Source organism: Eubalaena glacialis, chromosome 5, assembly GCF_028564815.1.
Source record: "Eubalaena glacialis isolate mEubGla1 chromosome 5, mEubGla1.1.hap2.+ XY, whole genome shotgun sequence".
NCBI lineage: Eukaryota > Metazoa > Chordata > Mammalia > Artiodactyla > Balaenidae > Eubalaena > Eubalaena glacialis.
In genome coordinates this window covers 146,551,266-146,575,660 of record NC_083720.1, presented here as the reverse complement: position 1 = coordinate 146,575,660, position 24,395 = coordinate 146,551,266, and the positions used below count along the sequence as shown (strand labels likewise).

The following is a 24,395-nucleotide window of genomic DNA, read 5'->3' as shown; positions in this document are numbered from 1 at the left end:
TTATTTATTTATGGCTGCATTGGGTCTTCGTTGCTGTGCGTGGGCTTTCTCTAGTTGCGACGAGCGGGGGCTACTCTTTGTTGCGGTGTGCGGGCTTCTCATTGCGGTGGCTTCTCTTGTTGTGGAGCGCGGGCTCTAGGCGCGCGGGCTCAGTAGTTGTGGCTCGCGGGCTCTAGAGCTCAGGCTCAGTAGTTGTGGCGCACGTGCTTAGTTGATCCGCGGCATGTGGGATCTTCCCGGACCAGGGATCGAACCCGTGTCCCCTGCATTGGCAGGTGGATTCTTAACCACTGTGCCACCAGGGGAAGTCCCGAGAGGCACGTATTGATAACAACTCTGATTTCTAATTTGGAGAGCTGACCAACAGGAAACAGAATCTGTAGCGCAGGGTGGAGGGGAAAGAGTTCTATTTTGTATGTGTTGATTTTGACATGTCTGTGTGATACCTGGGTGATTTTGTTTAGAGCTGAAAATTTATGTCTTATCATCAAGAGAGGTCTTTTTTTAAAATCAATTCATAGTTTTTTTTTTGTAAGTAGGATGTTTTCTTTTTCTTTTTTGCATTTAAAATTCTAATACAGTCTTTAAAGGTTACTTTCCATTTACAATTATTACAAAATATTGGCTGTATTCTCATATTGTACAGTACATCCTTGAACCTATCTTACACCAGGTAGTTTGTACCTCCCACTCCCCAACCCCTATGTTGCCCCTCCCCCTGACAGGTAACCATAGTTTGTTCTCTATGTCTATGAGTCTGCTTCTTTTTTGTTATATTCACTAGTTTGTTGTATTAGAAGAGAAGTCTTATATCAGTAGTTTATTTGTTTACTTATGCCAGTCTTAATCACCAGCGAATTTGAGGTTGCCTACACAAGGAAAAAAGTGGTGAAATAAATAAAAAACGAGGACAGGGAAAATGTATGTTCTTAGAGGAGTTGTATGTATTAGAATAGAAAGTAGACTCTTGAGATGAGGATTTAGGGACCGTTAGCACATTAGCTAGAGACAAAACTTCTCGGCTTAAAGAAGTGGTAGGGGTGAGGAAAGACGAGGGAGTGCAGTCTCTACTTGGGAGGGCTGTGAGCGAGGGAAGCCTTCTGGAGGCAAGGGTTCATTGAAGCTACGGAAAAAGTTACAGATGAAGAGAAGTTGTTTGCTGTTTTAAGCATGTTGGGAAATTAAAGCTAATTCACTCTGGGTTTTAGTTGGCTTCTTACTGTAAATAGTTGCAAAGATGCAAACAGAGATCCTATGAAATTCACTCTATCCAAGTGATGTATATTGGCTTCCTCCCATAAGTTTTCCCTTTGGAAAACAGGAATGATAGAAAAACTGACAGGCCTCTTCTTCCATCCTTTTACATTTTTAAAGATAGCTAGAAGCCAAAGTGGTCTAATGTAACATTCAGTAATCTTTTTTGTCATGTAAACTTTCCAGACTATCCAGGAAGCCTCAGCTTTGGGGAAAGTGTGAGCTATAATACCAGAATTAAGTAAAATAATCCAGAAGTTGCTAAGTACCCAACAAAATGGCTTCAGATGATGAAATTATCTTGACTCTGGGACTCTAATATAGAGGCTAGTCTTGTCTCAAGTAGGTGTTTCAGTCGAAACTCTAACTTGATAAGAATCTTTTGGAGCTGAAAGCACTGTCCTTTCTTTATCTACATAATGTTGGTATTTTTGTTGACAGCAAATGATTTGTTTAATAAGAACAGTCTCATTATTCCATAGAGTCTGATAATGTTTTTATTTTTTATTTTATTTATTTTTAATTTTTTAGTATTTATTTATTTGGCTGCAATGGGTCTTAGTTGCGGCACGTGGGATCTTCGTTGCAGCATGTGGGATCTTTAGTTGAGGCATGCGGGATCTTTAGTTGTGGCACGTGAACTCTTAGTTGCCGCATGTGGGATCTAGTTCCCTGACCAGGGATCGAACCCGGGCCCCCTGCCTTGGGAGTGCGGAGTCTTAGCCACTGCGCCACCAGGGAAGTCCTTGATACTGTTTTTAGAATTGGGGAATTTATGGCAGATCATAAAGTGGCTTTGTGGGTCCAGGTGATTTCTCTTCCCTCCTGGTTTTGATGATCGCTTTATTACATATGTATGTATGTACGTACGTAGATACATCTATAGTCTTTAGTCGTTCAAAGGATGTCTGAGCTTTTGCGTCAGATTTCAGACACGACGGTGTGTGCATCATTTGTTAGGAGCTAACAGTGGACTGGGCAAGCAGCCTGAGGAAGGGCATATTCAGAATTTCTTCACATTCTGGTGAGTCATCCTAATGCACTGTGTGTTGGATACACCGGGTGGGGAAAAGAGCGATGTCGTGTGGGCATAGGTGATTTGTGATGTAGTCTGCAGAAGAGGCAGTTGTTGGGACTTTTCTTTTTCATATCTTTATAAAATTATTTCTCTTGGAGTACTTTTTGTCTCTGCCTTTTTTGCTCTCTGTCTCTTTCCGGGTCTGAGTTTTTCTCTTTCTGTCTCTGTGCTTCTCTCTCTCTCTCACTCTTACTGTCTCTCCTTATTCAGTAGGTGTTTCTTTGAATCAGCAATTGAATTCACTTAATAGTTGAGAGACAGTTTGTGCAGGAACACTGAAGTAGACCACAGTTTGTTTAGGGTGGTAAGCCGTTCTCATATGTAACCATAAATGAAATATGAAGACAAAATTGATTAATTGGATCGGAAGGGGTTCAGAGAAATCCACGTAGACAGATGCATCTGGGAGGATGGATATGGGATTAGAGCTGTTGGGAGAACTCCTAAGATTTGGATACTAGAAAGTAGAGACAAGGACATAATAAAAAGGGGAAGGTGCTCTGTAAAGTTTGTGAGCAAAGGAGTTGCATGATAGATGTGGGTCCGTGGCACACTTTCTTTCTTCGTCTTCTTTTTTTCCTTCTCCATTATTTATATCTGTTGCTGACTCTTGGGCTGCACCCCGCAGTCCTACAAGCTCTGTACTTGCCCAGCCTTGAGACCGAAGAAAGAGCCTGGAGTCAGCAACAGAGACATCAGTGGTTTACTGGATGGGAGATCTTACATGTCTGAAGCAAGGTTTTGGAGCGACACCCCACTGTGTGCATCCGAGGTCAGGCAGGATGTGGTGGCAGTCTTTGCTACCGGGGGGATGGGGGAGGTGACCAGTTATAGGGGGAATTGATGTCAGGTTGGCTCTCAGTTATCAGGGAAACCAGTAGAGGGGCGTGCCCCTCAGCACCCCTTTGATAAGCTATCTTCGCAGAGATGTTCTGATCTCAAATTAGAACGGTCATTAGCTAGGGCCTGGGGCAAGTCTGTAGGAAGGTCAGTCATGTGAGTAGGTGTAGGTGAAGCAGGCACAGGTAGAGCAGGGGATGTACAGAGAGCAAGAGAACAGCCATCTTGAATGTCCTGACCATACACTGCACATATGCACTCCTGGACATTGCTGATCCCATGAGGGGTCCTCAGAATCAGTGTGGAGAGCATGCTTTTGTTTACAGCCATGTGGGTTCCTTTTCTCTGTCTTTGCAGTTATTTGCCCCTAATTGACCTCAGGGCTGCTTCTAGAAAACATTTCCCATAAGGGTGTTCTGATGACATACAGGTTCCTTAAAAGAAAGATAGTACATAATTTCAAGGGAGTAATAAGGGAACTTACATTATTCTTTTACTTGTATTACAAAACTCCATTGTTCTGTTACCATGACTTTCTAAAAAGTAGCTTCTCTCTTTCTAAAAAAGTTTTCAAATCTTTGCGCAATAAAATGTGCTGTCGTTTTAAATATTGCCAGGCAGAGGGGGATTCTTATTTTTATTGCCAGTACGTGGTGCTTGAAATTTAAACATGGAATGGCTTCTGTGTTAGGTGCAAGTTTGGGTTTCGGCTTTTCTGGGTTGCTGGCACTCACCGAGCACACGGTGGTGAGCTCACCCACTGCTTTAGGCACTGTTGTCCATGACTCTGTACTCGGTGACAGGAGCAGACCCCCTTGCTGACACAGTTACCTGTTGGGAAGGCTTCTGAGAACCTAGTGTGGTTACTGCCACATTACATAGTATTGCTGTCAGAGTTAGGGACAGCCAGAAGAAGCCAAGCAAATGTTTTTTCCTTTATCTTTAATGTTGCAAAAAGCAGAAATCTTAACATTAAAGCACGTTGAGATCCTGGTAAGAAAGCTTGTATACGACGGCAAAAGATTAATCATTGCAGCTGTTGTTTCCTTTTGACTGTTATATGCCATAACCTCATTACTGGGGGTCCTTTTTGGGTATTTCATAGATTAGTCTAAGAAAATTAAATGAAAGAACCAAAAGATTAACACCTGCTGGATTTTTAACTTGAGCGTTGTGTATACAGATACTGCTGGCATTGAAGCTGTTTCTGTTAACAGTAAGATATTTGCTGTCACCACTGCCCTGGAGGGAAATGTCAGAAGGGTACCAATTCTGTATCCATAATTTATTACATTCCATTTGGACTTAAAATTTCTTTCTTTCCTTGGACAAGAGCTGCAGACAGACAATTGAATTATAAGCATCCAGGTAAAAGAACATCCGTGGGTGATGGCTGGTGGCCACATCTTAGCTAAATCTTGGAACAACGGGCAGTCACATCTGGATAATACTGCATTACATGACTATTTGTGGTTAAGTATGTCTCACACTCTGTGGCATGGTGTTACTACCATTAATAAAACCCCACATATCATTCTAGATTTCCCCCAGTTTAACTCAATTTAATCAAATCAAATGCAATCAATATCTTCCCCCATTTCTTCCATATTAAAAAAGGGGTGGGGAGAGGGAATAGTGAAAAGGAAATGCCAGGCTTAAGGTAAGTGCTCCAAAGGGCACCTAGATTCCATAGAGAGAACCTGAGAATAAAACCCACACATGACAAACACTTCTAGCTCCTTAAGATCTACTGAAGTTAGGACCAATGAAAGACTTCACTTGATCTCTCTCTTTTTTTTTTAACATCTTTATTGGAGTATAATTGCTTTACAATGGTGTGTTAGTTTCTGCTTTATAGCAAAGTGAATCAGCTATACATATACATATATCCCCATATCTCCTCCCTCTTGCGTCTTCCTCCCACCTTGATATCTTGAGGTAGTATATGAGAGGTGTAATCTTTAAGATCTGCATGTTACTCGCACTGGGCTGTTACAGGAATAGCAGATAATTAAAATGCTAGTAACATTTCTCGAGTGCTTCCCTTGTGTCAGGCATTATTCTGAGTCCTTCACATGCAGTCCTCCCCACTTTACAGTTGAAACTGAGGCAGAGAGAGACGTAAGTCACTTGTTCAAGGTTGCACAGCCAGAAGTCCAGTGTTCAAACACCAGAGCCAGAATTCAGAGCCATTCTGTCTGACTGAGAGCTTGTGCTCTCACTACACTGCCACTTAGAGGGCCAAGACCAGGGCTCCAGAGTCCCCATGTCCCCTCATCCCTAGAAGATAAATGACTTCGAAGAGTTTGCTGTTTTCGTTTCAGGCAGACGATGCAATTTTTTAAAAACAAAGTTGGCATAGTTAAAGACATACAATGTACGTATAAAAGTGTATGTCTGAATTTTTAAACTTAGGTTGAGACAAAGCCCTCATGGACACCCTTAATAATGGCTGCACAGCCTGCTGTGTAAATGTGTATTTTCTATTCTTTCTCTTTTGGGTATCTGGCTTGTTTCTGTGTTTTTTTTTTCTTTCCCTTTTTTTTTCTTTCTTTTCCCCCTCCATTTTTAATAAGACTGTATCAGTCATCTTATGTAGAAAGCTTTGTTTTTAAAATTTCTTTTTAATGGTAAGGTCCCAAGGGTGAAATTGAATTAGTGTATATATCATTTTAAATTTGTTGATATTTTTACTAAATTGATTTTGCTAATGAATTATACCCGCTTATACGTTATCGTCAATGTATGAGAAGTACCCATTTCATCGAATCCTTACAAATACTGAGTGTTCTTTTTTTTTTAAAACTAATCTAATTTAATAAGAAACTTGACCTCACTTGTAAAATTTGTATTTCTTCCATGCATAGGCTACTTCACATATTCTGCCCAGCATTGATCCTTTTTACTGATGTTTACCTCTAAAATATTTTTGTTTAAAGAAAGTGAATGAGATAGAAGTGGTCATTGCCCAACATTATTAATGTGTTAAATGCCACTGAATTGTTCATTTAAAATGGCTATGTTTTGTGAATTTCACCCCAATAAAAAAAACGTGTTTGTGTCTATGTGTGTGCACATGCAAATGTGTGTGTGTACGCTTAATTGTCAACTCTCAGGGAGAGCTGCTGTGATGTGCTTGGGCAGGGAGCGTGGGCATGCTGCAGGCTTCTGCGTAATGCTCTTAGAGACTGAGTTGAATGTCTAATGCACAGTTGCCTTTCCTTCTGCCAGTTACGTTGTGCATTGCTTACTAATTTGGGCCTATAATGGATGAAAAAAGGTTTATGAGTAAGAGTGTTTGATCTGCCTTCCAGGGAGGGTATCCTGCTACATGTTAACACACAAGATTTATGTCTGCCTGAGGAACGATCAAATAAGCAGTGCAGGAAACAGAGGGGAAAGATCAACCCAGTTAGGAAAATGGTGGAAATTGTTTGACATTATGACGGGCATTATATATGTGCCTTATCCTGAGAAAAGTAACCAACAGTGGTATGACCGGTAGCTAGAAAACCCCACAGCTGAAGTCTTACCATAAGTGAAGGAAAAATATTGCTGGCCAGAGCACGCAGCTCGGCATGCGTGTCCTCCAGACCTTGCTGGAGGCCTGGTCCGCTTAGTATCGCCCTTTCAGGACGTGTCTTGCTGCCCCAAGCAGGATTGCAGTATTTCCCTTTTTTTTTTTTTTTTTTTTTAGTATTTCCCTTTTTTAAAGTCGTCCGCTGATGGGCTTTACGTATTTCTCTGTTAAGATGAAATGATTTTCGTATCATTTGTATCAACTCTTTATTATATTAAGATTATTAACCCTTTGCCATCTGTATTTATTGCAGATTTTATTCCCAGTTTGCTGTTTACTTTTAAAAATGTGGAGTCTGTTTAAATCTCTAAAACTTCTTAATTGTCGCGCCTGTCGATTATTTCGTTTGGTCTTAAATCATTCTAAATTTAACCTTTCCCTGTCTAGAAAGTGATACTTAATAATATATTCTCCTCAATTAAAAAAATTTTTTTTGTCTGTTCTAAGGTAAAAATCTTAATTGTTTTCCTATTCTTACAGGTGAAGATTAGGGTAACTATATGGTTCCAGATCCAGTTTGGGTTTTGATTTGAAGTGTAATAAATTAAAAGTTAATTTGGGAAGAATTGACACTTCTGTGATATTCAGTCTCACCTTCCAAAGGCCTCTTTTACATTTCTTTGTGATACTCTGGTTTTTTTTTTTTCCATGGGTTATATACATTTTTATTAGAGGTTTTTATAAATATTTTGATTTCTTATTTCTACTGTGAAAGAGAGCCCTTTGCATATATTTTTATCATTAGTAGTGCCTAGAAATTGTTATTGGTTTTTATATATTTATATGGTTGGTCTATTCCTCAAATTTATGAATGTGATAGCTTTCAGTTGATTCTTTTGGGTTTTCTATGTGTAATCACATGCCTGAAAAAAAAATTTTTTTCCCCCCACTAACTACACACCTTATTTGTTTCATTCCTTTTTGCGTTTTTGTGGGATCTAGAAAAATATTAAATGACAGTCTCTTACTCCTAGGGATAAGAAATGAATATTGAATTTTATTAGATTTTTTTTCCTTCTATTTCAGATAATCATGATTAAGATAATCATTGACTTATGTAATACATTATGTTGATTTTCTCTTTTTGTTGTCCTGGCCCTAAGGAAGATTAATAATACATTAAGGTTTCACTCAACTATTGTCATTAGCAACAGATCAGAGCTTCCTTCCGTTCCCTAAGGTAAAGCAGTCTAATTTTGCTTCTGACTAATTTTAACCCTTAAGGGAAATGGAAGAAAACACGTTTGTGTTTAAAATTTTGGGGGGGTCTTCAATTTTATACTTCATTTAGAATGCCCAAATATAAAGTTGAAATAGACTTTTTAATATATGCATAATGTCACATTAAAGTCTTTTATCCCTTCTGGGAAGAAATCAAAACCTGATTTTTATATTGAGGAAAACAAAACAAGACAGTTTATTGAACTACCTGTGTTTATGAATTAAAGGCCACTTCTTTAACAGTAATATCATGAACTTAGGAATATAATATGTATTTTTTCCTCTTTCGTAATTTAGGAGGATTGAATTTCAAATCATCATCTTTATCTTTCATCTAATAATAATAACCATAATAATAATAGCTAAAATATCTTGAGCACTTAGGGTCAGACATTGGTCTGTGGGATTTATGTAAATTAACTAGTTTGTTCTTCATAATAACCTGTGAGGAAGGGACTGTTACTACCCCCTTTTATAGATGAGGAGAAACTGAACACAGATTAATGTAATTGCCCAAGATTCATTGCTAATAGGAGGCAGAGCTGGGATTTGATTCCAGGCAGTCAGGGTATGAGTCCTTTTGTTTTTTGAAAATACTGTTTTATTAACACCACAGTGGTAAACAACGTTATGCTTAAATTTCTTTATAGATCACACAATTCAAAACCCACAAAGAAGCTGAGTCTTTACATTAAATGTGTCCTCCTAAAAATCCTTTACTGTATGACAGTCTGTTCTCAAGCAGAAAAATTTGATTATGCACCATTTTATATTTAATATATCACATTTACATAGCAAAATAATGAAGGCACAGCTAACACAAGCAAACTTAAACCCCTTCTACTTCTGAGCTGGGGGTGGGGACACACAGTTGGATTGGTTTTTCAAGTATATGTTTTTTCCACACATTAGCTTCCGTGAAGAGTTCTGATAATTTTCACAGCTACATTCTAAAAGCTACAAGACAAAAAGACATCACAAGGATCAAACATAACATTGGATACACATGCTTTACAGAATTTACTAGATTCTACATCTTTTCAAGTAAATTAATGTTTGTAAAATGCTAAAGGGATCAATACTTAAACATTGGGTTTGTTTTTTTTTTAACACCTTTGTAAACAGACACTACCAAGAAAACACATAAACACGAGACTGTAAATAATGAACACATATGTTGACAATAGTGTACAGGTTATACACCCTCCTTCTCAGAACCAAATATTCAGAACAGTCTTTAGAATTTGAAGTGGCAGTTTTCTGGGCCTCATTAACAGTACTGTCATGATCTCCGGCACGGGCTTCCTCCATCCCATCACGCTTCTCTGAAGTGTAAAGCTGATGTCTGGGTTACGAAAGCAAAGTCTTAAAGATGAGATTTTTCTTGGGTTCTGCTGTTTCTGCGCTGGAAAAATGCAAGACTAAAGAAATTGCAGAATTAGGCATTGAGAACATGTTCAGTCTCGGCTGGGGTGTCTGTGCGTAGTGTGATGATAGTGTGATCCAAGGGTTTCCAAGTGACGTTCTTTACTTCACATCTACTTGACACCCTTAGGAAGTCTCAACTCCAGTCCTCGCAGAAGAGATCATGAAAAAACCATTTCGAATTTAACTCGTTTGCAACACCTTTTGGTATATTGGTGTTCAGATTGGAAACGGGCTGGCCAGAATCTGATTGCGTCGATTTAATATGATTTTAGGAATGTCAGAATTGATTCACATTGTATTTTGGTCCAAAACCTGAGCCTTTTCAAGTCCACCGATGTGTTAAAAAAAAAAAAAAAAAAATCGGGGTTTTTAATCTGCGTCGTCATTCTCCTCTGCAGTCTCTGCCCCCGCTTATTTCTGGGCGTCGTCAGACACTGCCGAGTGGGGACCCTCATCCTCGGCGGCGGCGCCCGCCGCCTGCGCCGCAGCCTCTGCTGGAGGCTCTTCCTCCCCCTCCTCCTCCTCCTCCCCCTCCTCCTCCTCCTCGTACTCTCCATCCTCCTCCTCCTCGTCGTCACCCTCTAAGGTCCATGCACACCCCTCCATCTCACCGGTGAGCTCCTGGATCTTAGCGAGCAAGGGCTTATAGATGTCGTTATACTTTTTCTCCAGAGCCTGGAATTCCTTATCAAATTTGGCTTCTATCTTATCGCACCGCTTCTGCAGCTTTTTGAGCGCCAGGACCCGGCATTTCACCGAGTTAGGCAGGCTCTCGATAAAGTCATTTCTAGGCTTCGGTGCATTCTCCGCAGGCGTCTGGGGCTCCTCAGCCGTCTGACCGACCGCGCCGTCGGAGTCGCCGGACGCGCTGTCAGAATCTCCCCCCTGCGCACCGCCTTCCGCCATTACCTCCTCCGCCGCCGCCGCCGCCTGGCTCGGCTCCGCGGGGCCCTGGTTCTCCGAGTCGGCCATGTTCGCGGAGCGGCGCAGAGGTCTCGGTGGCTCCCGCGGAGAGCTGCCCGCGAGCTGCGCCCCAGCGATCCTGCGGCAAGCGGCAAGCGGCGAGCGGCGAGCGGCAAGCGGCGCTGACGTCGGCCGCGGCGGGGACGTTGGCGCGGCCCCGCCCTTTGCCCCCGCGGGCGCTTGACTGGCTCCCCAGGATCAGCTGATGGTCGGGCCCTCGAGCCGCGCCAGCCAGCCGCCCGCCGGTGCTGCGCTGCCGTGTCCCCGCACTGCGGGCGACGTCCGCACCCGTTTCTTAGCGACCCTGCCCGTCCGCCCGCGCACGCCTCCCCCGCGGCAGAGCGGGGCTGGGGCTGGCCGCGGGGATGCGCCGTGGAGGAGGGCTTTATCTCCATCCGCCACTGCGCCTGGCTTGGCGTTTGTCTGCATCTCCCCTTAGCTGGCGTTGGGCTGCCGTTGGCATGCCGTTGGCAGGGCGTCTCTGGCTTACTGCTGGGGAGCCGTCTTTAAGCACCTGAGATTTCACTGAATTCTTCTCCGGAGAGTGGAGGCGCGGGGAGAGCGGGCTCCGTCCCACCCCCTTGAGGACCTGGGTGCGTGTGATGATGGGGGCGGGAATAGTGCAGTTTACATGCCCCCCATCACCCCGCCCCCCCCCCCCCCCCGCAGCAGCCCCTCTCCCAGCCTAGCAGCATATATACTGGTGGCAGGGTCTTCTCCCAGCTAGACGGACCCTGGAAGCAGCTTTGGAGCCGTTTGGATAGGGAATCTCGGAACGCCGGTATCCTGGAATGTTCTCGAAAGGTCCTCGGAGCTCTTGGCCTCTGGGGAGGAATAAAGCTGCAGGAGGGCCAAAGAAAGCAAGACCGTGTAAGCCCTGAGGCCCGGGCCGAGGGCCGCCTGCCTTCCCGGGCCTGAAGCATGTGTTTAGGACTGCCGTTCCTGGGGGACGCGCTGGCACACACGCACGTACAGGCATTGTCCCCGAGGCACGTTCAGCACCTGTGCTATGGCTCTTACCGGTGATTCGTGTATGAGAACATTGAGAAAAGCTATCAAATACCGAGCTCTTGTTCTGTGATAGCCATGTGAGTAGACATTTCAGTTCCTCATTTATTAAATCAGAACGATAGCTTCTTGAATAAGGATAAGGGCACATAGTTTAGGTATGGAACGCAAACGATCTTTACAGGGGTTCTTCAGGAATGGTTTCAAATTCGGCATGACTGATATAAATGCTTTTCCTTCATCAGTTATACTGGGACTTGCTGAAGCTTTTCCATAAAACCTGTGACTGTAAGGAAATTACTTCCCTAAGTACATTTGCTGCCGTCTTTTGGTTCTTGCGGATATTAGTTAATAATATGTAAAGCACTTAGTGCTGACACTTGGTGGGCACTTGGTAAGTGTTTTGTTTGCAAAATAATTAAATTGCATTTATTAATCCACAAAGATAACCTGCAATAATAATTCTCTTACAAAAGGACATCTTTGTGCCCATCCCCAAAGAAAGTTACTATTTACAAAAGGCCCAATGTATTCCCATTAGCAAACATGCTAGTTTTTTTTGGTACTTGTGATTCCTATTACTTACTTTCTTAATTCCGTTCCAGATAATTTATTATCTGCTTCCCTGTTAGCGTTTGTAATGACTTGAGTTTTTTTTTTGTTAAATTTCAATGTTAACTCTGACTGAATTTGCTGTAATAATGTATCTATATTTAGTTGGCTGATCGTATACATATTCCATATATCATATATGGAATATGTATACGATCAGCCAACTAAAGCTACCTTGAGGTTAGGAATGCCTTTTCTCATTTTTAAAAATAAGGAACTTAGCAGCAGAAAAAGAAAGTGAAATAAATATTCTCTTACAATTATGTATCACCTGATTGGCAGAATTGGGCAGAAACCAGGCCTTCAAACTCCTGTAGTATAGAAGCTGTGACATACTTTAAAAAGACAAAACAAAACAAGACCCAAACTTTATTCAAATCTATTTAACTAACTTAACTTGCTTGAGACCACCAGGGTGTGCCCGTCTTTTAGGATTTTTATGTTCCCATCTTAAAAAAAAATTTTAAACTTCGCCTTAAGCTATGGGGTTCTTGGACTCCTTAATCAATAGAAGCTGATAAGAGGCCAGGTAAGAAATTCAAGCAAGGCTTTATTGGGACTAGTGCTACAGCACAAGGGAGCTAAAGCACATAACAGTTTCCCTTTTCACTCCCTAAGCGGGGAGGTGAGCGGGTTCCTTATCTGGGGCGAGGGTAGGAATGGGTCCAGGGGTCAGGCCAGAGGGGTAGCTTCGCTGGTCTGCCCAGTGGGTCTGTGTGCAGGGGGCATGCGCAGTACCCTGCTTTTGGTTCCTGGTACCCTGCTTTTGCTCCTGGTTCCTCAGAAGTGACGTTGGGTTTTTGGTCTTTTTGTACCTTGTTCGTAATTTGCCCCAACTGGGCACGCATGCGGTTATTTTTAGTCCCTTCTGCTTTCTTTGTATTTTCCTGCTGGAGGAGATGTTTGTCCAGGTGCCAGCACTGCAGCAAAGGGTCCCAGCCGGTCTCAAGGCTACTCTTTTTTTTTTTTAAGTCTGTATTGAGATCTAATTTGTGTACAATAAAGTTTACCCTTTTAGGATACTTTGACAGACATACAGAGTCCTGTAAACACTACAGTCATCGAACTGCAGAGCAGTCACCTCGTTTCCCCCAGATACGCTCCTGGTCTTTCCCTTCCTGCCCGACCTGGCAACCATTGATCTGTTATCTGTCTCTATAATTCTGTCTTTTCCCCAGAACGTCACATAAATGGAATCATATGTGTGGAGCCTTTTTCACGCAGCATAATGAATTTGAGATTCATCAGCGGTGTTCTGTATACTGTATTAGTACTTTGTTCCTTTTTATTACTGAGTAATATTCCCATTTGAGTTATTTCCAGTTTTTTTTTGTGATTACGGATAATGCTGCTGTGAACATTCATCAGCAGATTTCTGTGTGAACAGAGGTCTTTATTTCTCTTGGCTAAGTATCTAGAAGTGGAATTGCTGGGTCATACGGTAAATGTAGGTTTAACTTCATAAGAAACGTCATGGTGTTTTCCACAGCGGCTGTACCCCTTGCCTTCACACTAGCAGTGCATGAGAGTTGCAGTTGCTCCACACGCTCGCCAGCATTTGGTATTGTTGGTTTTTCGTCCCCTCATCTCAGAGCTGTGTATGTGTCCATGGTGATTAAAGATATTATCTTCCAGTGTGCTTATGTGTCACTCATATATCTCCTTTAATGAAATGTCTGTTAGAGCTTTTGCCCATTTTCTAAATTGAAGTTTTTGCTCTCATTAACTTTTTAATGTTTTTATATATTCTGGGTACAGGTCCTATGTGAGATACGTGTTTTGTAAATATGTTCTTTCAGTCTGGGGCTTGTCTTTCATTTTTGTAATAGTGTCTTCAAAAAGCAGATATTTAAAATTTTGATAAATCTATTTTATTAACTTTTTCTTTATAGATTATGCTTTGGGTGTCATATTTAAGAAATCTTTGCCAACTTCATGGCCGTAAAGAGTTGGTCTTATGTTTTCTTCCGGAAGTTTTACAACTTAAAGTTTTGCTTTTAGACTCCGATCCATATTGAGTTGACTTTTAAATAGGTGTCAGGTATAGGGATATATACCTTTAGCATATGAATATTCTGTTGATGCAGTACGACTTCTATTGAAAATACTATCCTTTCTCCACAGAATTGCTCATTCAAATTTGGCAAAAATTAACTGTCCATGTACATGTGGATCCATTTCTGGACTTACTGTTCTGTTGCATTGATTTATGTGTCCTTTCACCAATACCACACTTGATAACTGTAGCTTTATAATAATAAGTCATGAAGTTAGGTAATTCCAGTTGGCTAACTCTGTTCTTTTTCAAAATTGTTTTGCTTTTCTAGTTCCTTTGACTTTCTGTATTAATTTCAGAATCGGTTTGACAAGCGTTTAAAAAGACCCTTACTACAGTTTGGATTCAGACTTCTGAAAACCCTTGGCAATGCATATAGTACCTGCTTTTTAAAATTTGTGTGTTTAAAAATTAACTCATTAAGAGTTGTCTCATTTTATGGGCTTTGTGGACGCTAGTGTACTGTGGGGCTGCAAGTAACACATAGCTGTGAATAGCAAGATGAGCTATCTCGGCATATTGTAATTTCTCACGCAGCTGTCACATCGGAAGAAAGCGAGGCGGGGTAAGGGAGGGCACTTTGATCAGGTGGTTGAGAGCACAGGTCTGTACTCAGACATCTGGCTTCAATTTCTGCCCCTGCCTTTATACTAGTTGTTTTCTTGAATTCAGTTCTGAAATTGCAATAATGATCACATCAACTTCAAAAAAGTTGTTTTTTCTTGACTGTTTGTATATTTATTTTTATTGAGTCACAATTCTTACACCGTAAAGTTTACTCAAAGGGTGGCCTTGAGTATTCACTGAGGTAGCATGTATCCAAGTACTTATTGCAGTGACTAGCAGCTAGTAAACACTCCATAACTGTTAATGATCACTGTTAAAGAAAAGAATGTGGTGAGACCAATACTAACTGACAGAGATTAGAGTCTGTGTATTAGTTTGCTAGGGCTGCTGTAAAAAAATACTACAGGCTAAGTGGTTTAAACAACAGGAATTTATTGTCTCACAGTTCTGGAAGCTAGAACTCCAAAACCAAGGTGTTGGCAGGGTTGCATCCTTCCGGGGGCTGTGAGGGAAGGAATTATTCCAGACTTCTCTCCTCGGCTTGTGGATAGCTGTCTTCTCCTTGTGTCTCTTCACATTGTCTTTCCTCTATGCAGGTCTGTGTCCACATTTCCCCTTTTGATAGGGATAGCAGTCATATTGCCTTAGGACCCACCCTAATACTTTCATTTTAACTTGATAACCTTTGTAAAGACCCTGTCTCCAAATAAGGTCACCTTCTGAGGTAATGGGGGTTAGGACTTTAATATATGAATTATAGGGAGACGCAGTCCAACCCAAAACGCACTATTCTCTGCCCTCCCCCCCCCCCAAATTCATGTCTTTGTCACCTATAAGATACATTCACTCAATTCCAGCATCCCCCAAAGTCTTAACCTATTCCAGCATCAACTCTAAATCTAAAGTCTCTTCTGTAATGGTTAGTTTTCTGTGTCAACTTGGCTGGGCCATGGAGTACCCAGATGTTTGGTCAGACGTTACTCTGCGTATGTCTGTGAAGATGTCTCTGGTCGAGATTAATGTTTGAATCAGGAAACTGAGTAAAGCAGATTGCCTTCCCTGATGTGCATGGGTCTCATCCAATCAGTTGAAGGCCTGAATAGAAGAAAAAGGCTGAGTAAGAGGGACTCCTCCTGCCTGACTGCCTTTGAGCCGGGACATGAGTTTTTTTGTTTTAAATAAATTTATTTATTTATTTTTGGCTGTGTTGGGTCTTCGTTGCTCTGCACGGGCTTTCTCTAGTTGCGGCAAGCGGGGGCTACTCTTTCGTTGTGGTGCGTGGGCTTCTCATTGCGATGGCTTCTCTTGTTGCAGGGCACGGGATCTAGGCGCGCAGGCTTTAGTAGTTGTGGTGTGCGGCCTTCAGTAGTTGTGGCTCGCGGGCTCTAGAGCGCAGGCTCAGTAGTTGTGGCACATGGGCTTAGTTGCTCTGCGGCATGTGGGATCTTCCCAGACCAGGGCTCGAACTCGTGTCCCCTGCATTGGCAGGCGGATTCTTAACCACTGCACCACCAGGGAAGCCCAGGGACATCAATTTTTTCCTGCCTTCAGACTCTGACGGAAGCATCAGCCCTTCCTGGGTCTCGAGCCTGCCTGCTTTTGGACTAGAACTACATCATCTGCTCTCCTGGGTCTCCAGCTTGCAGATCTTGTGGTTTGTCAGCCTCTATAATTGCGTGAGCTAATGCTTTATAATCTCTCTCTCTATTTATATATGTATATACACACATGCCCACACACTTCCTATTGGTTCTGTTTCCCTGGAGAGTCTGGACTAATATATCGTGTAAATATCGTCTAAGTCAGGTATGAGTGAGACTTAAGGTTTGATTCATCCTGAGACAAAATTCTTCTATAGCCTGTGAACTTGTGACACCAGACAGATAATTCCAAATACAATGGTGGGACAGGCATTGGAAAGACATTCTCATTCTAAAAGGAGGAGGAAAGGGGCCAGAGGTCCCAAGCAAATTATAAACCTAGCAGGGCAAATTTCATTAGTTATTTTTTTTAATACATCTTTATTGGAGTAGAATTGCTTCACAGTACCGTGTTAGTTTCTGTTCCACAACAAAGCGAATCAGCCATATGCAAACACATGTCCCCATATCCCCTCTCTCTTGAGTCTCCCTCCCATCCTCCCCATCCCACCCCTCTAGGTCATCGCAAAGCACAAAGCCGATCTCCCTGTGCTATGCAGCTGCTTCCCACCAGCCAACTATTTCACATTCGGTAGTGTATATGCGTCGATGCTACTCTCACTTCGCCCCAGCTTTGCCCTCCCACCCCGTGTCATCAAGTCCATTCTCTATGTCTACCTCTTTATTCCTTTATTCCTGCCCTGAAACTAGGTTCATCAGTACCATTTTTTTTTTTTTTTTTTTTTAGATTCTATATATACGCGTTAGCATAAGGTATTTGTTTTTCTCTTTCTGACTTACTTCACTCTGTATGACAGTCTCTAGGTCCATCCACCTCACTACAAATAACTCAATTTCGTTTCGTTTTATGGCTGAGTAATATTCCATTGTATATATGTGCCACATCTTCTTTATCCATTCATCTGTCGATGGACATTTAGGTTGGTTCCATGTCCTGGCTATTGTAAATAGTGCTGCAATGAACATTGGGGTGTATGTCTCTTTTTGAATTATGGTTTTCTCAGTGTATATGCCCAGTAGTGGGATTGCTGGGTCATATGGTAGTTCTATTTTTAGTTTTTTAAGGAACCTCCATACTGTTCTCCATAGTGGTTGTATCAATTTACATTCCCACCAAGAGTGTAGGAGGGTTCCTTTTTCACCACACCCTTTCCAGCACTTTTTGTTTTTAGCTTTTTTGATAATGGCCATTCTGTCATTAGATTTTTAAAAATAATTTTATTGGTGTACAGTTGATTTACAGTGTCGTGTAGTTTCTGCTGTACAGCAAAGTGAATCAGTTATACCTATACATATATCCACTCTTTTTCATATTCTTTTCCCATCTATGTCATTACAGAGTATTGAGTAGAGTTCCCTGTGCTATACAGTAGGTTCTTATTAGTTATCTATTTTACATATAGTAGTGTGTTTATGTCAATCCCAGTCTCCCAATTTATCCCCCAGCTTCCCCCCTGGTAACCATAAGTTTGTTTTCTACATCTGTAACTCTATTTCTGTTTTGTAAATAAGTTAATTTGTACCATTTTTTTAGATTCCACGTATAAGTGATATCATATGATGTTTGTCTTTCTCTGACTGACTTCATTCAGTATGACGATCTCTAGGTCCATCCATGTTGCTGCAAGTAGCATTATTTCATTCTTTTTATGGCTGAGTAATATTCCATTGTATATGTGTACCACGTCTTCTTCATCCATTCCTCTGTTGATGGACATTTAGGTTGCTTCCATGTCCTGGCTGTTGTAAATAGTGCTGCAGTGAACATTGGGGTATGTGTATCTTTTTGAATTATGGTTTTCTCTGGATATATGCCCAGGAGTAGGATTGCTGGATCATATGGTAGCTCTATTTTTAGTTTTTTAAGGAACTTCCATACTCTCTGTATAGTGGCTGTACCGATTTACATTCCCACGAACAGTGTGGGAGGATTCTCTTTTCTCCACACCCTCTCCAACATTTATTGTTTGTAGATTTTTTGATGATGGCCATTCTGACCGGGGTGAGGTGACACCTCGTTGTAGTTTTGATTTGCATTTCTCTGATAATTAGTGATGAGCGTCTTTTCATGTGCATCTGTATGTCTTCTTTGGAGAGATGTCTATTCAGATCTTCCACCCATTTTTGGATTGGGTTGTTTGGTTTTTTTTTGATATGGAGCTACATGAGCTGTTTATGTATTTTGGAGATTAATCCTTTGTCAGTCACTTCGTTTGCAAATATTTTCTCCCATTCTGTTCATTAGATTTTTAAAAAATATTTATGTATTTATTATTTATTTGGCTGCGTCGGCACGTGGGATCTTTCGTTGCGGCGTGTGGGCTTCTCTCTAGTTGTGGCGCACAGGCTCCAGAGTGTGTGGGCTCAGTAGCTGCAGCACATGGGATCTAGAGCACGCAGGCTTAGTTGCCCCGCGGCAGGTGGGATCTTAGTTACCCCACGGCATGTGGGAGCTTAGTTCCCTGACCAGGGATTGAACCCGCGTCCCCTGCATTGGAATGCGGATTCTTAACCACTGGATCACCAGGGAAGTCCCCTGCTCATTAGATTTTAAGACTTGGAGAACGATCCTCTTTGGCTCCATGCTCTGTCCTCTGGCCCACTGGGATAGTAGTCCCAGCTTCTGGAGCCATGGAAGTGCTGGCCTTGTTCCTGGACCTATGCCCATGGTGGCAGCGATAGCCCTGCTGGACTCTTATCTGCCGTTGGGGTCATTCTTCCCTTTTCTTGAAAGATAACACTTGTTCACAGCCAGTTAGCTCTACTGGCTCATTTCACACCTGTGGAATCCTGACAGCCTTTCTTCATTTTTTACTATCTTTGCCCCTTCAGTGCAAGCTGGCAGTGTTTCTGCTGGTATAAAATTCTCATAAACCTTGTTGGCCTCCCAGGCAATTCATGGGGGTCCAAGCCATCAGACAAGAGGGTCCTCCACAGATCTTTCCTGGATAGCCACATCTCTATTCCTGGCTTCTGCTGAGATGATTGGTCCATGAGTCACATGCCTGATCTCTACAGCAAACCATTGTTCAGCCACACCCTTGGCTTTTTTCCAGAGCATGATATATGGATAGTCTGAGAATTTTCCAAACCTTCAAGTTCTAGTTCATTTTTTTTTTTTTTTCACTATCCCTATGTCTTTTTTTTTTTTAAACACCTTTATTGGAGTATAATTGCTTTACAATGGTGTATTAGTTTCTACTTTATAACAAAGTGAATCAGCTATACATATACATATATCTCCTGCCTCTTGTGTCTCCCTCCCACCCTCCCTATCCCACCCCTCTAGGTGGTCACAAAGCACCGAGCTGATCTCCCTGTGCTATGCGGTTGCTTCCCACTAGCTAGCTATTTTACATTTGGTAGTGTATATATGTCCATGCCACTCTCTCACTTCATCCCAGCTTACCCTTCCCCCTCCCCGTGACCTCAAGTCCATTCTCTACATCTGTGTCTTTATTCCTGTCCTGCCCCTAGGTTCATCACAACCATTTTTTTTCTTTTTAGATTCCATATATATGTGTTAGCATAGTAGTTGTTTTTCTCTTTCTGACTTACTTCACTCAATATGACAGACTCTAGGTCCATCCACCTCACTACAAATAACTCATTTTCGTTTCTTTTTATGGCTGAGTAATATTCCATTGTATATATGTGTCACATCTTCTTTGTCCATTCATCTATCAGTGGTCGCTTAGGTTGCTTCCATGTCCTGGCTATTGTAAATAGAGCTGCAGTGAACATTGTGGTACATGACTCTTTCTGAATTATGGTTTTCTCGGGGTATATGCCCAATAGTGGGATTGCTGGGTCATATGGTAGTTCTATTTTTAGTTTTTTAAGGAACCTCCATACTGTTCTCCATAGTGGCTGTATCAATTTACATTCCCACCAACAGGACAAAAGGGTTCCCTTTTCTCCACACCCTCTCCAGCATTTATTCTTTGTAGATTTTTGGACAATGGCCATTCTGACCAGTGTGAGGTGATACCTCACTGTAGTTTTTAATTATATTTCTCTAATGATTAGTGATGTTGAGCATCCTTTCATGTGTTTGTTGGCAATCTGTATATCTTCTTTGGAGAAATGTCTATTTAGGTCTTCTGCCCATTTTTGGGTTGGGTTGTTTGTTTTTTTGACATTGAGCTGCATGAGCTGCTTGTATATTTTGGAAATAAATCCTTTGTCAGTTGCTTCAGTTGCAAATATTTTCTCCCACTCTGAGGGTTGTCTTTTCGTCTTGTTTATGGTTTCCTTTGCTGTGCAAAAGCTTTTAAATTTCATTAGGTCCCATTTGTTTATTTCCATTTCTCTAGGAGGTGGGTCAAAAAGGATCTTGCTGTGAATGATGTCATAGAGTGTTCTGCCTATGTTTTCCTCTAAGAGTTTTATAGTGTCTGGCCTTACATTTAGGTCTTTAATCCATTTGGAGTTTATTTTTGTGTATAGTGTTAGGGAGTGTTCTAATTTCTTTCTTTTACATGTAGCTGTCCAGTTTTCCCAGCACCACTTATTGAAGAGGTCATCTTTTCTCCAGTGTACATTCTTGCTTCCTTTATCAAAGATAAGGTGACTATATGTGCGTGGGTTTATCTCTGGGCTTTCTGTCTTGTTCCATTGATCTGTATTTCTGTTTTTGTGCCAGTACGATACTGTCTTGATTACTGTAGCTTTGCAGTATAGTCTGAAGTCCAGGAGCCTGATTCCTCCAGCTCCGTTTTTCTTTCTCAAGATTGCTTTGGCTATTCAGGGTCTTTTGTGTTTCCATACAAAGGGTGAAATTTTTTGTTCTAGTTCTGTGAAAAATGCCAGTGGTAGTTTGATAGGGATTGCATTGAATCTGTAGATTGCTTTGGGTAGTATAGTCATTTTCACAATGTTGATTCTTCCAATCCAAGAACATGGTGTATCTCTCCATCTGTATCATCTTTAATTTCTTTCATCAGTGTCATAGTTTCCTTCATACAGGTCTTTTGTCTCCTTAGATAGGTGTATTCCTAGGTATTTTATTCTTTTTGTTGCATTGGTAAATGGGAGTGTTTCCTTAATTTCTCTTTCAGATTTTTCACCATTAGGGTATAGGAATGCAAGAGATTTCTGTGCATTAATTTTGTATCCTGCTACTTTACCAAATTCATTGATTAGCTCTAGTAGTTTCCTGATAGCGTCTTTAGGATTCTTTATGTATAGTATCATGTGATCTGCTAACAGTGACAGCTTTATTTCTTCTTTTCCAATTTGGATTCCTTTTCTTTCTTTTTCTTCTCTGATTGCTGTGGCTAAAACTTCCAAAACTATGTTGAATTAATAGTGGTGAGAGTGGGCAACCTTGTCTTGTTCCTGATCTTAGTGGAAATGGTTTCAGTTTTTCACCATTGAGAACTATGTTGGCTGTGGGTTTGTCGTATATGGCCTTTATTACGTTGAGGTAAGTTCCCTCTGTGCCTACGTTCTGGAGGGTTTTTAACATAAATGGGTGTTGAATTTTGTCAGAAGCTTTTTCTGCATCTATTGAGATGATGATATGGTTTTTCTCCTTCAATTTGTTAATATGGTGTATCACATTGATTTGTGCATATTGAAGAATCCTTGCATTCCTGGGATAAACCCACTTGATCATAGTGTATGATCCTTTTAATGTGCTGTTGGATTCTGTTTGCTAGTATTTTGTTGAGGATTTTTGCATCTATGTTCATCAGTGATATTGGCCTGTAGTTTTCTTTCTTTGTGACATTTTTGTCTGGCTTTGGTATCAGGGTGATGGAGGCCCCGTAGAATGAGTTTGGGAGTGTTCCTCCCTCTGCTATATTTTGGAAGAGTTTGAGAAGGATAGGTGTTAGCTCTTCTCTAAACGTTTGATAGAATTCGTCTGTGAAGCCATCTGGTCCTGGGCTTTTGTTTGTTGGAAGATTTTTAATCACAGTCTCAATTTCAGTGCTTGTGATTGGTCTGTTTATATTTTCTATTTCTTCCTGGTTCAGTCTTGGAAGGTTGTGCTTTTCTAAGAATTTGTCCATTTCTTTCAGGTCGTCCATTTTATTGGCATATAGTTGTTTGTAGTAATCTCTCATGATCCTTTGTATTTCTGCAGTGTCAGTTGTTACTTCTCCTTTTTCATTTCTAATTCTATTGATTTGAGTCTTTTCCCTTTTTTTCTTGATGAGTCTGGCTAATAGTTTATCAATTTTCTTTATTTTCTCAAAGAACCAGGTTTTAGTTTTATCAATCTTTGCTATTGTTTCCTTCATTTCTTTTCATTTATTTCTGATCTGATCTTTATGATTTCTTTCCTTCTGCTAACTTTAGCGTTTTTTGTTCTCCTTTCTTTAATTGCTTTAGGTGTAAGGTTAGGTTGTTTATTTGGGATGTTTCTTGTTTTTTGAGGAAGGATTGTATTGCTATAAACTTCCCTCTTAGAACTGCTTTAGCTGCATCCCATAGGTTTTGGGTGGTCATGTTTTCATTGTCATTTGTTTCTAGGTATTTTTTCATTTCCTCTTTGATTTCTTCAGTGATCTCTTGATTTTAAGGACTGTATTGTTTAGCCCCCATGTGTTTGTATTTTTTACAGATTTTTTCCTGTAATTGATATCTAGTCTCATAACATTGTGGTTGGAAAAGATACTTGATATGATTTCAATTTTGTTAAGGTTACCAAGGCTTGATATGTGACCCAAGACATGATCTATCCTGGAGGATGTTCCATGAGTACTTGAGGAGAAATTGTATTCTGTTGTTTTTGGATGGAATGTCCTATAAATATTAATTAAGTCCATCTTGTTTAATGTGTCATTTAAAGCTTGTGTTTCCTTATTTCTTTTCAATTTGGATGATCTGTCCATTGGTGAAAGTGGGGTGTTAAAGTTCCTACTATGACTGTGTTACTGTCAATTTCCCCTATTATGGCTGTTAGCATTTGCCTTATTTATTGAGGTGCTCCTATGTTGGGTGCATAAATATTTACAATTGTTATATCTTCATCTTGGATTGATCCCTTGATCATTATGTAGTGTCCTTCTTTGTCGCTTGTAATAGTCTTTATTTTAAAGTCTGTTTTGTCTGTTATGAGAATTGCTACTCCAGCTTTCTTTTGATTTCCATCTGCATGGAATATCTTTTTCCATCCCCTCACTTTCAGTCTGTATGTGTCCCTACGTCTGAAGTGGGTCTCTTGTAGACAGCATATGTATGGGTCTTGTTTTTGTATCCATTCAGCCAGTCTGTGTCTTTTGGTTGGAGCATTTAATCCATTTACATTTAAGGTAGTTATCAATATGTATGTTCCTGTTACCATTTTCTTAATTGTTTTGGGTTTGTTACTGTTGGTCTTTTCCTTCTCTTGTGTTTCCTGCCTAGAGAAGTTCCTTTAGCATTTGTTGTAAAGCTGGTTTGGTGGTGCTGAATTCTCTTAGCTTTTGCTTGTCTGTAAAGGTTTTAATTTCTCCGTTGAATCTGAATGAGATCCTTGCTGGGTAGAGGAATCTTGGTTGTAGGTTTTTTCCCTTTCATCACTTTAAATATGTCCTGCCACACCATTCTGGCTTGCAGAGTTTCTGCTGAAAGATCAGCTGTTAACCTTATGGGGATTCCCTTGTATGTTATTTGTTGTTTTTCCCTTGCTGCTTTTAATATTTTTTCTTTGTATTTAATTTTTGATTGATTAATATGTGTCTTGGTGTGTTTCTCCTTGGATTTATCCTTTATGGGACTCTCTGCACCTCCTGGACTTGATTGACTATTTCCTTGCCCATATTAGGGAAGTTTTCAACTATAATCTCTTCAAATATTTTCTCAGTCCCTTTCTTTTTCTCTTCTTCTGGGACCCCTATAATTCTTCTGGGACCCCTATTTCCTCTTCATTTGTTTGGTCTGGTGGGTTTTTACCTTGGTCCTTCATCAGCTGTGTGTTTCTCTGTTTTCTCATTTTGCTTAACTTACTGTCTTTGGGGTCTCCTTTTCACAGGCTGCAGGTTCGTAGTTCCCATTGTTTTTGGTGTCTGCGCCCAGTGGCTAAGGTTGGTTCAGTGGGTTGTGTAGGCTTCCTGGTGGAGGACAGTGGTGCCTGTGTTCTGGTGGATGAGGCTGGATCTTGTCTTTCTGGTGGGCAGGACCGCGTCTGGTGGTGTG

The 24,395-nt window shown here is 41.0% G+C and overlaps 2 protein-coding genes across 5 annotated transcripts in view; one reads left to right on the top strand and one right to left on the bottom strand.

Moving 5' to 3' along the window:
- Positions 1–24,395, top strand: part of HERC3 (HECT and RLD domain containing E3 ubiquitin protein ligase 3) — a 150,062-nt gene that overhangs the window by 104,149 nt on the left and 21,518 nt on the right. The gene's annotated exons all lie outside the window — the stretch shown is intronic.
- Positions 9,073–10,492, bottom strand: NAP1L5 (nucleosome assembly protein 1 like 5). Its single transcript, XM_061191732.1, has one exon. It carries the CDS (start codon positions 10,371–10,373, stop codon positions 9,813–9,815), a length of 561 nt encoding a protein of 186 aa, XP_061047715.1. The 5' UTR covers positions 10,374–10,492; the 3' UTR covers positions 9,073–9,812.

Excerpts from the sequence above, each read along its gene's own strand:
- NAP1L5 (XM_061191732.1), bottom strand. The coding sequence starts at position 10,373 with ATGGCCGACTCGGAGAACCAGGGCCCCGCGGAGCCGAGCCAGGCGGCG.